Source organism: Drosophila mauritiana, chromosome 3R (assembly GCF_004382145.1).
Source record: "Drosophila mauritiana strain mau12 chromosome 3R, ASM438214v1, whole genome shotgun sequence".
NCBI lineage: Eukaryota > Metazoa > Arthropoda > Insecta > Diptera > Drosophilidae > Drosophila > Drosophila mauritiana.
In genome coordinates this window covers 3,900,315-3,913,974 of record NC_046670.1, presented here as the reverse complement: position 1 = coordinate 3,913,974, position 13,660 = coordinate 3,900,315, and the positions used below count along the sequence as shown (strand labels likewise).

General features: G+C 44.0%; 3 protein-coding genes across 3 annotated transcripts; 2 read left to right on the top strand and 1 right to left on the bottom strand.

Moving 5' to 3' along the window:
- Nucleotides 1–8,176: 8,176 nt before the first annotated feature.
- LOC117144217 (EF-hand calcium-binding domain-containing protein 1) lies at nt 8,177–9,201 on the bottom strand. The gene is made up of 3 exons (XM_033309271.1): nt 8,767–9,201; nt 8,604–8,711; nt 8,177–8,544 (listed from the first exon to the last, which is right to left on the bottom strand). The coding sequence occupies exons 1-3, from the start codon at nt 9,118–9,120 to the stop codon at nt 8,344–8,346; spliced, it is 663 nt and encodes a 220-aa protein (XP_033165162.1). The 5' UTR covers nt 9,121–9,201; the 3' UTR covers nt 8,177–8,343.
- An 868-nt stretch (nt 9,202–10,069) lies between these two features.
- On the top strand, nt 10,070–11,130 carry LOC117143990. Its single transcript, XM_033308933.1, has 3 exons — nt 10,070–10,525; nt 10,582–10,692; nt 10,746–11,130. The coding sequence occupies exons 1-3, from the start codon at nt 10,166–10,168 to the stop codon at nt 10,950–10,952; spliced, it is 678 nt and encodes a 225-aa protein (XP_033164824.1). The 5' UTR covers nt 10,070–10,165; the 3' UTR covers nt 10,953–11,130.
- A 421-nt stretch (nt 11,131–11,551) lies between these two features.
- LOC117144271 (guanylyl cyclase-activating protein 1) lies at nt 11,552–12,420 on the top strand. Its single transcript, XM_033309372.1, has 3 exons — nt 11,552–11,957; nt 12,019–12,126; nt 12,211–12,420. The coding sequence occupies exons 1-3, from the start codon at nt 11,598–11,600 to the stop codon at nt 12,394–12,396; spliced, it is 654 nt and encodes a 217-aa protein (XP_033165263.1). The 5' UTR covers nt 11,552–11,597; the 3' UTR covers nt 12,397–12,420.
- Nucleotides 12,421–13,660: the final 1,240 nt, after the last annotated feature.

Genomic DNA, 13,660 nt, shown 5'->3' with positions numbered 1-13,660 from the left:
CCGTGCTGCTTATTGAAGTTGATAAATTGAATCAAAGGTTAACTTTGTGAAAAGTGTGAAGTATGATTAACAACTCAGCGGAAAGCGGCTTAAAGCGCGCATTTAAATGGCTGCTAATTTTCGCCACTTACACGATGATATCCCTCCTAGCTGGGCAAATTGATTAGTCGAACTGTAAACAGAACTCAAGAGACCAGCACCGAATTCTCCAGATACAAAACCGAATGATAAAATAGAAGTCCCTGTAATTGCAAAGAGGAACACGCTCCGTCTCATTCTCTGGACCTGTCTCAAAGCTGTCGGAGCTGGCAACAACAGCACGAAATTTATGGCCAACTTTAACTGGAAACGGGAGCTAGGAGACGAGGTATCCTGGCACGCCCAATACACTTCAGCAAACATAAATTTATTTATGAGCATGTGTCCTCCTCCTGCCCCCCATCCCCACCCTTCTCTGAAACGCACACACGCCCTCCCTCGTTGGGAAGGGAGGAGGAGTCCTTCCGCCAAAGCTCACAAATTGTTTGGGGTGAATTTTAATTGCTCCTCATTGTTTTGATAGCACCCCATACAGCTGCTCCCCCCCGCTCACCATGGCATGGCGGAACTATAGGGATTAGAAAAGTCCTGACCTATGGCTGCGTTTCCAGGACACTTGGGTTTGTAGTTCGTTCTGGAATTTGTAACAAAAAAATGGATAGAAATAGATAGAAAAGCCTAGTTTTTAAGCCTGGTCTTCAACACTATACTTGATTGTAATGCACTTGGTGTTTTTATGGTTCATGCTTTTTAGTTCATTATTCTTGGCCAATGGTTCGGCGATTTGTATTTTATTTGTGCTGTGAAGGAGGAGGATCCTGCCTCATTGTATTCAAGAATTCGTCTTGGTGTCCTCTTTGCAATCCAAGCGAAGTCCTGACCTCTTTCGAGCGCTTTGATTTTAATTATCACGCAGTTGCACTCCCCAGCTGTGCCGTCGCTGTCTCTGTCTCCATGACTCCTGGCTTCTGACTCACGACATCCGACATCGTCCTTCCGATTTCCGGCACCCTGCTCCGGACCTTTCGTCCTGCTCCTTCGCGGCGCCAAAACTATGGGCAAAAGGAATTTTAATATTGAAATTTGTTTGCGCGGGCTTTGTTGTAGTTGCTAGCCCTGCCGTTGGATGCATTCTCATTTTGTAATTAAGTGCAGACAGAAGTTGAAATCAGGTCACTCATACGCCCCATTGGCCGACGGTGTGACGCGGCGTTGTCCGTGAGAAAACTTAATTTTTCAAATGAATGAATTTTCGCGTCCCAGCAGCGGAGGCGCAATGGCTTTTCAAATTATTACACTTGGCAGCAGTGGAGAGCAGCTCCTCTGTTTGTCTTTTTCATTTCCAAGTCGACGGCAGCAGCTGCAGGTAATGTTGAAGGGCCAAGATCTGGGGACGAGCGAAACTAATTAATTTCTGAACATCCCAGGTGGACCTAGGAATTCATACATTTTTTGCGCTGCCGCGGGATGATATTGTTTTCCAGCTCCCTTCCACGTAAATATGCAAATCGCAGAGCGAAACTTTTTCTGTGCAATTGAAATTGAGTTTTAAAGTTTCGAAATCCATTTTAATGCATTTCGCTCCACTCTTTTCCGCGCATGCAGCTCGCAAAGGAAAAGCGGGTAAAAGCCGGGAGCACAAGGTAACTACAAAATTCCAGATACAATTTTACAACAGAATGTTGCCCTGCCAACGCGGCACGTGGAACGTGGCCAGATTATGCTGTATTATCACCTGTAAATCCTTATTGGCAATCAAAACTTTGCCAACAGCGCTGGTCCTGACCAGCTCCAACCTCCCACCTCCCCATTCCACCCATCGCCATCTTTCTCTATTTTTCGTTAGTATTTGTATTTGCTACTTTCAATGGATTTTGTGAAATCTGCGAAATCTGTGCATGCAGGCAAACTTTTAATTTTATTGGAAAACTTGTTGAGTTTTTTCGGCACGGCATATTTTTATGTCCTTAACGAAAAAATGGGTGAGGGTCTTCGGAATCATAAACGTTGTGCTATCAGTTTTCCAATCATTGAAACATTTTTATTTGCGTAATTAATCAAGTTTCCAAGTGCATCTGTAGCAATTAACTTCTTTTTGCCTTCACGCAGATAATTGCCTTAAAAATTACTTATTCCCCAACTATCCCAAACTATTAATAGAGTTCTGGCAACTTAGGTTATTACTTAAATCTGAAGTACCATTCAACCGCTATGCCAAAAATATTTTCGTAAAAAACCCATGCAATCAAAATCAAAATAAGAGTCCTCGCTCAAAAACGACCCAGATATTTTGTTCACACATCCTAAGCCAAGCTCCTAAAGTTCGAATCCGCCTGAATCCGGCTGCTCTGCAATTGATGTCCCAAAGCAATTACCAGCGCATTGTGCCGCTGACAGTGTGGATTTGAGAGGCGGTTAAATGCCGCTCCGGATTATTTTGGCAAGGCCTCAGCCGAACATCGCGGAACTGTTTTGAAGGCTGACAAGCCCCAGTTCGATGTGTGGAAAATTGCACCTTGGCCCACACCTTCGCCTACCAGCTAATCACGCGGGCGGTGGCAAGGATGCAGGACGAGGATGACAGGATGGCAACCGCATCACACGGCACCGCAGCATATTTCCGTCACCGATTGCCTGCCGATTGCATCGACGGCTTGCCAGTCGCCTGGATGCATTGCCATTAAACTGAAAATCCGCAGTCGAGCAATTCTCGCATGTAATGCTGATGTCGACATTTTACTGCTGCTGCTGCCACCGATGCTGCAACTGGCATTGCTGCTGCTACTGCTACTGCTGCTGCTGCTGATGATGCGGGCTCGTGTTTTGCCACAACAGCGCGCCACTGCCAGTGCAGCGACACCTTCTGTGGCAACAAGGAAGCCGGCGCAGACATTTCACCCCATGCCAGGCCATTTGCGTCCCCATTTTTGCTCCCTCATCCTCTGAAAACAGCAGCTCTTAAGCGTGGCAGCTGTTGTTGTTGTTGTTGATGTTGCTGCCACTGCTGCGATCGGCAGCTGCTGCTGTTGTGGATTTTTGCATCGCCCTGCCAAGGGGAACTAAGGACACAGGGCGCAGGATGAGGGGCAACTGCGGAAACTGCAGCAGCAACAGCCATAAAATCCTTTGCAATCAGTTGCATGCAACAAACACTTTGGTTCATGTTCCCACAGCGTCTCCTCCGTCTTTTGTGCAGTGGGCAAAATTAGACGTTGAGTTTGCAACATTCATTGCAACATATTTACATCAAATAAATGTGTGCAAATATTCAATAAATAATTGGACATTTAACGTTTGTGAAAGCACTTAAAAGAGTACTTAATAGTACCTTAAAAATAGGCGAAATGCATTTTCTGTGTATATATTTTGCATAAACAAATATTATTACAGCAGACTATACAGTTTGTTGTAGCTACCATATTTTAATAATTTTTTCTCGGGCTAAACTTTTATTTACAGTGCATCTAAGGCATGGCTTACAGGGGCTTCAGCAATGCGAGGGAATCGAACCCGGAATCAGCGCACAAGCTTGGACCCCAGAAGAGGCCACATTTACGTTTGTCTATTTGGGATTTCTTATCGTTGTTGCTGTGTGAGACACAAACACATACGAAGAAATACAAAACAATTTCCTAATGCTGAGAATTGGCTTTTGTGCAATTTACAGTTCTCGGGTACTTAAAAATAATTTGAAATCTGAAGTGTTGCTGCTTTTCCGATAACTCCCAAATGCGAAATGAATGTGCGCACACTAGACGATGTGAAATTTAAAACTATAACCATGTTGAAATGGTACAAACTTGCTTTTGTAATTGTTTAATCACACCTTAATCACACTTTAAAGTCTGATTTGCTATTAAAATTGAGGTGAAGATTCAAAGGAATTGGCAGTGAATCCTCGAATATTTATTATCTTTCCTAATTAACCTATTAGGAATCCGTATAGCGTAAATAAGCAAATGAATTGTTTGAACCATTGTTTGACATATCACCTACAATGCTGTACATAATTAATCGGTTCACACATTCCAAACTAACAAATATTATATACAATTTCTGTTAGACACAAATGTTGCTAGAAAATCAAAGACAACAGTGTAGTCTAATAAAATTCATTGAAATCCATTTGGATTTCAGCCATTTAAAGTCCGGATTTTCGCCTGACCCACGGATACTATTGAAAGTTGAGCCGAGCTGCCATTGAAGAGATTAAATTCACATTCCATTTCATTTCCTACGTGGATTTGCCTGCGTAACGCAGTTGAAAACTAAACTCCGGGCTAACAACTGTCGGGTGTCCTGATGTCCTGGTGTCCCAGTGTCCTGGCGACGTGTGTAGCTGTCGCACGAAACTATCGAACGGAAAACAGAAAGCCATCAGCCTGATTTGTACCCCAAATGGAATGGTGTGTACGACAAACATTCGGATATGGTATAAAAATCCGCTCGACATCAAAAAACTAGTGAGACACCAAAGCGGGCAAACTTTTTGAATATTTAGCAGAAATGTCAGCGCACAAGAGCGAAGTGGAACAACTGACCGAATCTGAATTTGGATCACAAAAAATGAATGCTGTGCATTGTGGGGCACTGAAAGTGCCGCAGGGCACAGGGTTGCATTTTATCCCTGCGCGGGTCTGCGGGAGAATGGGGAAATATTTTTGGCACTGTCACAACATCCGGCATGCCACATGCACTTCACCATCGCCTGCCAACTGAAGTCGGTTAGTGGCCTCAGCTCTTGGAGTTTCCCCGGAGAAAGGTGGGTACTCCCCGCAGTGCCTGGAAAGCATACTTTAAGATACCACAATTGGGAGAGCGCTGGTGAAATGAATTGTTTGCGGGCAATTATTATTTGAGAAGCATTTTAATGATTCCAGCCACTTAGGGGCGTAATTAGAGCATCTTTGGCAGCAAGCGCCGCACAACGAAGAAGCGCTCCGATTCAGTTGCAGTGGCAATTATAATTTCAATTTTACGATTTTTCAAGTACGAGTTTTCCGCAGCCAAAGTCGGTCTGCAGCTTTTCCGGCACTCTTCCTTTCAGCCCCCCGCTCTCCCAATTGTCTGGCTTTTGTTTATGCCAGTTGTGTGCTACGAAGTGCTTAGTCTTAATTCCGGGCCAAAGACAAAGAAAACGAAACAGTGTGCAGCTGGCTGGGGTGGAAATCGTAGTAACAGATACAGTGCCTGTTGGAAAATATGTTGCATACCTGTGCCCGCACTAAATTTGTGTCCTTAAAATAAAAACTTACTGAAAATATGAAGATGTTTGCGAATAATTATAGTACGGATATGTTATAGTGACTATAAAACACAAGGCAAAATCTTTGGTGGTACAATTGGAACCAACACTGTACATGTGCAGCACCAAGTCCAATTCAGTGCAGCACAGTCGCTTGTGGAAGTTGGTCATACTTAATTGGAGCTTGTGTTGCTCCAAATGAGTTTTTCCCCTCCCTCCCCAACAACACACAATTCAGCACAACAATGGAGCCGCACTCTCCTCGGGGTTCACCGCTCTATCATTAGCACAAAGACCAGGATAATCAAACGACTTCACGTGCCTGAAATGGAATCCGTTTCCGATTTCCTTGCTCGCCCAAAAACCGATTTGATTTGATTTCTCCGTGCCGCCGTGTCAAACGTGTTGGGATCCCTCGTCATCGCCACCGCCCCGAAAAACCCATTGGAAAACATTTACATTTGCACCGACTTGTGCTCGTTAACAAAGGATACATATGTATCTCTTAGATATTTGGCTTTTGTGCTCCGTGCGCGCAATGTGCTCGGAGTTTTTCTTATTCCCCGATGCTTGACTGGATTTAAATGCCGAATTGTCAATGCAGCACACAGCATCCCGAGCGCAAGGATATGTGCTCACCTGTATCTGTAGCCGTAGCTGTATCTCCCGAGTGCGAGGGTGTAATCACTGGTACTTAATATGCAGATGATGACAATGTGACAATCAAACCGATTCCAGGTCGCCTGGCATTCCAGGGTATCAGCCCTCCGCCGCCTGATGTTATGCGAATCGAATTATTATTATCATTGTTATCGTTATCGTAAAAGCAAAGCCAGAATGCGCATTTTCCTCTTCCTTCGACGGCAGATTCGCAGATTCGCCCGGGGCATAAACGCATTAGAGCCTGCCTTGTCGGCACTTTGAATTCTAAAAAGGCAATTTGTTTGCATTATGATTCCTATCTTTCTGTTCGAATGGTTTGTTTTCATTTCGCATTTCTAATGAAAATAAGATATTGGCTAATTCAGATGTTTTAGTCGAGAGAGAAGGTCTAAGTAGAGGTATAACTTTAGCATCGCTAATATCCCGAACATATTACGTAAAACCCATAACGATTTCATTTCATCCACTCACCTGAACTCCGTTAATCGGTTGAATAAGGAGTGTAGTGTCTGTAATTTTGCCGCTCAAAAAAACACAAATTGGTGCCTTAATAGCTGCGGTTAATCATATTTGTAACCGGCGGAGCGTCGGAGGCCAATCTCATGGTAAAAAGTTGGCCCTTTTTTGGTTCCATCCACGCTCTCATTGCGGTCATTTCATTTGGAAAATGCACATTTTCATCTGGCATGTGTTAATGCACTGGGCGGCGGACGGAATGCAGCTGAGTTTGCGGTATAACTTCATAAAAATGCCAACCGGTTGCACTGCAAGATTTACTGCAGTCGGCAAAAAGTGCGGAGGAAAGCAAACCCTTGCCAGTCAAAAGTTTGGTTGCGATAAATGGACTGACGAACGCGAAAGGATAACAGCAGGATATATCGTTCAGGAATACAAATGTGGGGAGCATGTTTGTTTTTGCCCAATTTGTTGCTGCCCTTTTGCGTTTTTGCTCTGTGGCATTGTTTTTTGGTGGGGGGAGCACACTCGAGCCACAAAAGCGAAGGAAAAAAGGAGCAGGGATCGTTGGCCCTCGCAATTTTAACTGAAATGCAACAGGAGGCCGCGTGTTAATGCTGAAAAAGGACAACAAGCCAAGGACCCTTTTGCAGCAAAGTGGCGAAGTCGTGGCGAACTCTGAACTCCAGTGAAAAAAGGAAAAAAACGAAGAAGCAGTGGGGCAGCTCCCAGCTGGATGTCGCGGTCACTTTTCATGCTTTCTACTGAGCCTTTTCAGATCCCTTTTTCATTATCCCGGACCGGGCTCGTGCTGAATTTTCTGGGGCGGGCCAGCAACAAATGTCTGGGGTGAAAGTCACGCGCTGAATTTAATGCCCAGCCAATGCCCCGAAAACGAGGCGTGTCAATGACTCTGGGTCACCAAATTGTTGTGCCAGGCAATCCGATTTCTGGCATTTCTCTGATTGCCCCACACACAACATGATGGCCAACTTTCAGTTCTGCGCTCTCGATTTCGAGGTTACCCATACGCCCGTTGCACGCACAGCAATTGATAGATGGATAGAAATCTGTGGCAGGCCCAATGTCAGAGGAAGGCAACCGCAGCATAGAACTTGTAGTGTCTCGTCTTGGAAATGTTCTTAAACAATTCGCCCAACTGTCGGAGAACTGCCACAAAATTCCAGCTGACAGGATTGGTTTCTGCGGAGAACAAGGCATTTGGATATCACATCCGTTATGTAGTTTCTACTTTATGTTTGGTAAATTCTTTTTTCTGTTTAATTATTCTGATTCTACCAGCTTGCGCTTGGATTTTCGTATATGTAATAGGTTTAATGCTAACAAAAATTAAAACCCAAAGTGTATGATATGTCTGTTTTAGAAGCCAATTTTACTCCGTCAGTTTTGGAAAACCAAATTTGTTAATTTTTTTCTATAGGTTCCCTTTAACTAACTTACGTTTGAAATTCGTTCTCTTTCATCTCCCACCTCCATAGATATAATTTTTGGGGGAACTTAATTAGAATTTAGCTGGGTCTGTGAGCTTTTCTCTTTTTGCCTCCGGAGCCCGCATATGTTGCGCAAATTTAATTGCTCTACAAAGCCGCAAAATAGACAAACAAAAGTTGCCGCACCGCCCACACACAATCGAAAAGCATTTGGAAGGAGTTGAACATGAACACAAGACACAGATTTCGGAACAAAAAACACAACAGTGGAGCCCGCAGTGGCAGTCGCAGTCTGCGGAGGCAATTTCAACTTTTCCCAGTGTGTACTTAATGGAAAATGACTTTATTGTAAGCCGGCTTGCAGGCCTCTAAGCGCCAATTTTCAACACTTGCGCTATTTTATGGAAGCTTTCCTCAGCAGGCTGAGAATGTATACAATTATGCAAAATACAAAGAATTTTCCGCAAGGAACAACCTCCTTTCTTTCTTTTAATATTCACATTCTGGCGGAAACATAGACTCAATGTTGTGGCAGTACGCCACCAGTGATCTGTCCTTGTCATCCGGGAATATTTTACCCAAAAACTCGAGCAGTCCCGGCTGATTCTGTACAATTTCGGAGTACTCTTCAAACGATATCACCCCGTCCTTGTCGGTGTCGAATTTTCCGAATACGAACTCGCACATGTCCTGCACGGAAAAGTGTGTTGAAATGCAAGGATAATTGTCAATAATATCAGTACACTCACCGCTCGCAGCTCGTTGACCTCGTCGTCGTCATCGCCAGTGAAGAATTGTTCAATGGCCACGCCGACCACCTCGCGGTTCAGAACCACAGCACCACCGCTTGTATAAACCTGTAATCCATGGGGAAATTTAATAAAGAAGTAGCTACGATTTCGGAGTAACTACCTCAAATGCGAACTTCATTCGCTCCTGCAGACTTCCGTTGAAGAACACACAGAACAGCCGCATCCAGGCTTCTGGAGAGACTGATCGGCCGTCCTGCGTGATGTTCATCGAAATGCGGTCGATGATGGTCACGTCGAAGATCCCAAAGCTGACGAGGAATAGATTGTACAGCTGGCTGGTGGACATCATGCGGGATCTGTTGTTCAGGGCGTACTTGTAGAACACGATCAGCAAGCTGACCACTTCGCTGGTGGAAAACTCCGTGGAGGCAGCGAAGCTCTTGATCAGAGTACTGTACATGGTGAGGAACTTGTTGTTGGCCATGTCGTCCAGGGTAAGGTCGATGCGGTTCATTGTGTTTTTTAATGGCAATGGTAAACAAGTAATTATTATTTAAAATATTTTTTAAGAGAGTACTGTGTAATGGGGCGTGTGTTTCGGGTGTGTGATGAAAATGCCTAACTTATGAGGCTCTGGCCTGCTTAAAAGGGTGAGGGTTATGCAAGACAAATTGCAAATAGATTGGGTAAGTCGCAGCCGCAGCCCAAGGATTCGCAGGGAATGTAACGAGCGCAATTTAAAAGCGATAAAACAACGCCGCGACATAAAAAATACATCAGCCACGCTACATGGACTACATCTGTCCCCCATTTCGAATAAATATTTGAAACAAACCCGCCTGATGAAACACACAAAGGCTGAGGCAAAAGCTGAAAGCTGTGCGCATGAGAAACGCGAATATAATAATCCAAACAAAAGCGCCGAGATGGGTGTAAAGCCTTCCATGTGGAAATTCGGCGGAAATGGCTGTGTAGCCATTTTGTTTGGGGTAACAAATGTTCGGAATCTCCTTCCCTTTGTTGTGTAATTGTATGCCCCCTTCGGAACATACACACACTCACACGTGCCACGCCCACCGAAATACCAAAAAAATGAGGAGGCGGCTGAGCCGCTCGACACGGCATAATAACAATAAAATAAGTGGGGATGAGGAAAGAGGAAGGAGAGAGGGCGGCAAGGATTCACGCTCCTTAATGTCTCCACAGTTGACATCGCCAAGTGTTGGCGGATTTACAGCCGAGTTGGGCTGGATTTTGGTATGGACTTTTGATTGATATATTTTTCTTACGGTGTTTGGAAGAGACTTACGGCATAAATTTGTTAAGCAAGACAAATGGCGCGGAAACGAAATTGGAAACATTTTAATTCTCATAAAACGCTTAAAGAGGACAACCATATACATTTTCAAATTAAAGAAAAGCAGGCGAAGGAAACATATGCCAACTGCACTAGACATATCCATTAAATCATTATAACTCCTCGATCGATCATCAAACAATATCATATATCCAGTAGTAAAACAAAGTAAAGAGTAGATCACCGTGAGCTTACGTGAACCATGGAAAACCTAGATTCCACTGTCGATAGCACCGAGAACAGCAAGTTCTCGGCATTGTACGGCGGATTGATCAAGGAGATCGCTGCAACCTCGAAAATGTCCACCTTGGACATCACCTGTTTGCTTTGCGTTTACTACAAGTTCGTCAGGTTCAACGGACCTGCAGCCAAGCAGATGAAGAAGAATCAGTTCTACCAGATCTACTTGGTGCTCTTCAACGTGGCCAATGTTCAGGTGATTGAACGCTCCCTTCTGGCCATCACCAAGGATACCAAGTACGTAAGTCCCAGTGCCTGGGTTGATCTCTTTGAGCTGTATACCACAGAGGATCTGGAGCGCCGTATGAAGTTTGCCTTCGAAGTGGGTAGTGGATTGTTTAAGCACTTTTAGAATGCTAATAGGGTTTTTTTTATTAGGTTTATGACACCAAAAACACCGGAGTTATCGATCGCGAGCAGGTGGGCGTGGCATGCGAGAAATTCTTCCACGAAGGCGACGACGAGGATGAACTAATTGAGCTCAGAGCGGTAAGCTTGTTTATAAATTTAAAATAATTTATTACAATTTACAATTTACACAGGACATGACTGAATTTATTATGAAGAAGTTTGATGTGGACAAGGATGGAGTCATTTCGTTTGAGGACTACTCCTCGGTTGTTTCCCAACAGCCCGTTTTGGTTGAGTTCTTGGGCTGGCTATTTCCATCGAACGAAGAAAGGGATCTCATGGCCCATGTTATCAACATGGACTCCATGCTCAATTATTGTAACCCAGACGCAAAATAGGCTTGTCATTTGATTAAGCTTGATCACAATGAATGAGGACCAAATGGATGCCGCAAAAGTAGTTGCTCAAAATTTTTGTATGATTAAAAATTCATAATTTTTATAAGCATGATATATCAAATTTCCACCAACACATTGAAAATAAAGCAAATGTTTCGCGTGAGTTGTCTTAAAATGACTTGCGATTGGTTTTTTTTTAACTTGGTGTATATATAAGGCGATAGAGTGGGCGACTCTATTTGAACTAGCCAAAGTACGGATGCATCATTAGCTCTCCAAAATCTCTATGTTCATATTCTGCAAGGGTTTCTGATCAAGTGGATATTTACACATTAGGGGATACTGTATGAGTAAAGAAGGACTATAAGGACGCGCGATGAGCCGTGTTGGATACTTATATTATTCCAATAGCCAAAAGCCCAAACAAAAGCGAAGCAGGAAGCCTTTGATTTTGTACTTGAAAGCTATATCAAGCATTGTTATTCAAAATTCATTATTATTATTCAACCACAACATAACACAAAATACAAAAAAAATTAAAAAAGAAAACACACAAAAATAAAAAGTTTCAATAAAAGCAAAAGTACCAAAAAAAAAAACAACCATTACAAATATATAAAAAACCAAAAAAAAAAGAATTAAGCTATGGAAAACCTAGACGCCACCATAGATAGCATGGAGAACAGTCGGTTTGCAGCGCTCTATGGGAGTTTGATCAAGGAGTTAACCCTAACTTCGGAGTTGTCCCAGACGGACATCACCTGTTTGCTCGTCGTTTATTACAAGTTCTCAAAGGCCAACGGACCGCAGTGCAAGCAGATGACCAAGAAGCAGTTCTATCAGATCTTCTTGGTGCTCTTCAACGTGGCCAGTGTCCAGGTGATCGAACGCACTCTGCTCGCCATCACAAAGGATACGAAGTATGTCAGTCCCAGGGCCTGGATTCACCTCTTCCATCTCTACACAACCAATGACATTCAAGTGCGAATGCGATTTGCCTTCGAGGTCAGTCCTGGTATCCTTAAGTAAATTTGTATCGAAAATACTTTGAGACGTTTTCCCACAGGTCTATGATACCAAAGGCACTGGCGTTATTGATCGCGAGCAAGTTGGCACGGCTTGTGAAAAATTTTTTTACGGCGAAGACGAAGATGAACTTAACGAACTTAAGGCGGTAAGTAAAAATAATTACTCTTCACTTGAAGTGGTAATTAAAACAACTGGATGGATATTACTAATTAACCATCTGATTCTTTAGGACATGACCGAGTTCCTCATGAAGAAGTTTGATCTGGACAAGGACGGAGTCATTTCCTACGAGGACTATTCTACTGTCGTGGAACAGCAGCCAATTTTAGTGGAGTTCTTAGGTTGGTTATTTCCATCAAAGGAGGACAAAAATCTTATGGCCCATTGTATTAACCTGCATCTTAAAATGAATTAAACATGATATTGGTGGTCTTGAACAAGTGTTTACTGAATAGTTCCCTTTTTTCGAATGCTATAGTCCCAGCCCTAGTCTAAACATTGAGCGATACTTTTTATTTAGGCCTTAAAATGCCAATTCTAAATATTGCTTTTGACCAGCGGCATCTGAATTAAAGCGATAACTCTTACTGTGGCTTATAGTGGCCCAAGCTCACCTTCACTGCGGGCATTTGTGGTCGGCTGGGGTCCTCGACCCAGTTGAAGGCATCTCATAATTATATGATTCACCACAGCCGCACATTCCACAGTGGATGGGATTGCAGTGCCTGTCGGAAGTGGAAGTCGGTTAAGTAGCTCATTAACTTCAATACGTTTGATTACATTACGTACGGTTTTGTGCGGTGTTCAGGCCAAACAATTTGAGAATTGTGTGTAATGTGCTCTGGCTTTTCCGCCCGCCCTCTTCATCTGATAATTTGCCCGATTCAATTGGCATTTGCAAGTATTTGGGACACGGCTAAGCCACTGAATGCTCACGTATTTGCCATGATTTGGCATTTATGCAGTGGCATTATGTGATTCGAATTGATTTACATTAATTGCTGCCAGCGGGCGGCTTAGTTACCCACCAAATCCTCAAAAATCTGCACTCGACACCATAGTTAAGTCACAGCAACTTCTAGTTTCATTTAAACTACGGAAAACGGGTTGGCTTGATCGACTCGCCTGGCTGCAGTTGACAACTTCCAGTCTGGAAACCCCATATCAACGGTCTAAGCCAGCATGTGGCCTCGGGACTTGAGTTGGCCAGAACTCCTGGCCCTCCCAGTTGGCCTTTTGTTGAACAGTCCGCCCTCCGTCGTCGGCCGTCGGCCAACATGTTTGAGTCTCGCTGGCATCAACATTAATTATCCCTGATAGTAATCATGCAATTTGTACGTGAGCCTGAGCCTCAACCGAGCTAGCGCTCCTCCGGCCATCGGCATCCATGCTGCGGTCTTTATTGTGGCATTAACAGCAGCATCCGCATGGCCTGCAGCCCCGGCAGCATCATTACGCTCATTATTGTCGTCAAAGGCGTGCAGGGCGTTCCGCCGGAGGCCAGGAGAACCGTGGAACCTGAGAACCAGGGAGGTGGAGACCAGCCGACCTGGAGGAGTGGCAGTCGGTCTGGAGATCCGGGGACAATGCGCGTTTGATGAATTGCATTAGGACATGTATGTAATTATAATCAATTAACCCGGGTGGGCATATGGTGCTCAGCAATTTAGAGGACAGAT

What these genes read in the sequence shown, in the direction of transcription:
- LOC117144217 (XM_033309271.1), bottom strand. Translation starts at nt 9,120, where the DNA reads ATGAACCGCATCGACCTTACCCTGGACGACATGGCCAACAACAAGTTC. An exon ending in GAATGAAGTTCGCATTTGAG is followed by an intron (nt 8,712 to 8,766) that starts GTAGTTACTCCG and finishes CATGGATTACAG; the next exon opens with GTTTATACAAGCGGTGGTGC. An exon ending in AGGTCAACGAGCTGCGAGCG is followed by an intron (nt 8,545 to 8,603) that starts GTGAGTGTACTG and finishes TTTTCCGTGCAG; the next exon opens with GACATGTGCGAGTTCGTATT.
- LOC117144271 (XM_033309372.1), top strand. Translation starts at nt 11,598, where the DNA reads ATGGAAAACCTAGACGCCACCATAGATAGCATGGAGAACAGTCGGTTT. An exon ending in GAATGCGATTTGCCTTCGAG is followed by an intron (nt 11,958 to 12,018) that starts GTCAGTCCTGGT and finishes GTTTTCCCACAG; the next exon opens with GTCTATGATACCAAAGGCAC. An exon ending in AACTTAACGAACTTAAGGCG is followed by an intron (nt 12,127 to 12,210) that starts GTAAGTAAAAAT and finishes CTGATTCTTTAG; the next exon opens with GACATGACCGAGTTCCTCAT.
- LOC117143990 (XM_033308933.1), top strand. Translation starts at nt 10,166, where the DNA reads ATGGAAAACCTAGATTCCACTGTCGATAGCACCGAGAACAGCAAGTTC. An exon ending in GTATGAAGTTTGCCTTCGAA is followed by an intron (nt 10,526 to 10,581) that starts GTGGGTAGTGGA and finishes TTTTTTTATTAG; the next exon opens with GTTTATGACACCAAAAACAC. An exon ending in AACTAATTGAGCTCAGAGCG is followed by an intron (nt 10,693 to 10,745) that starts GTAAGCTTGTTT and finishes CAATTTACACAG; the next exon opens with GACATGACTGAATTTATTAT.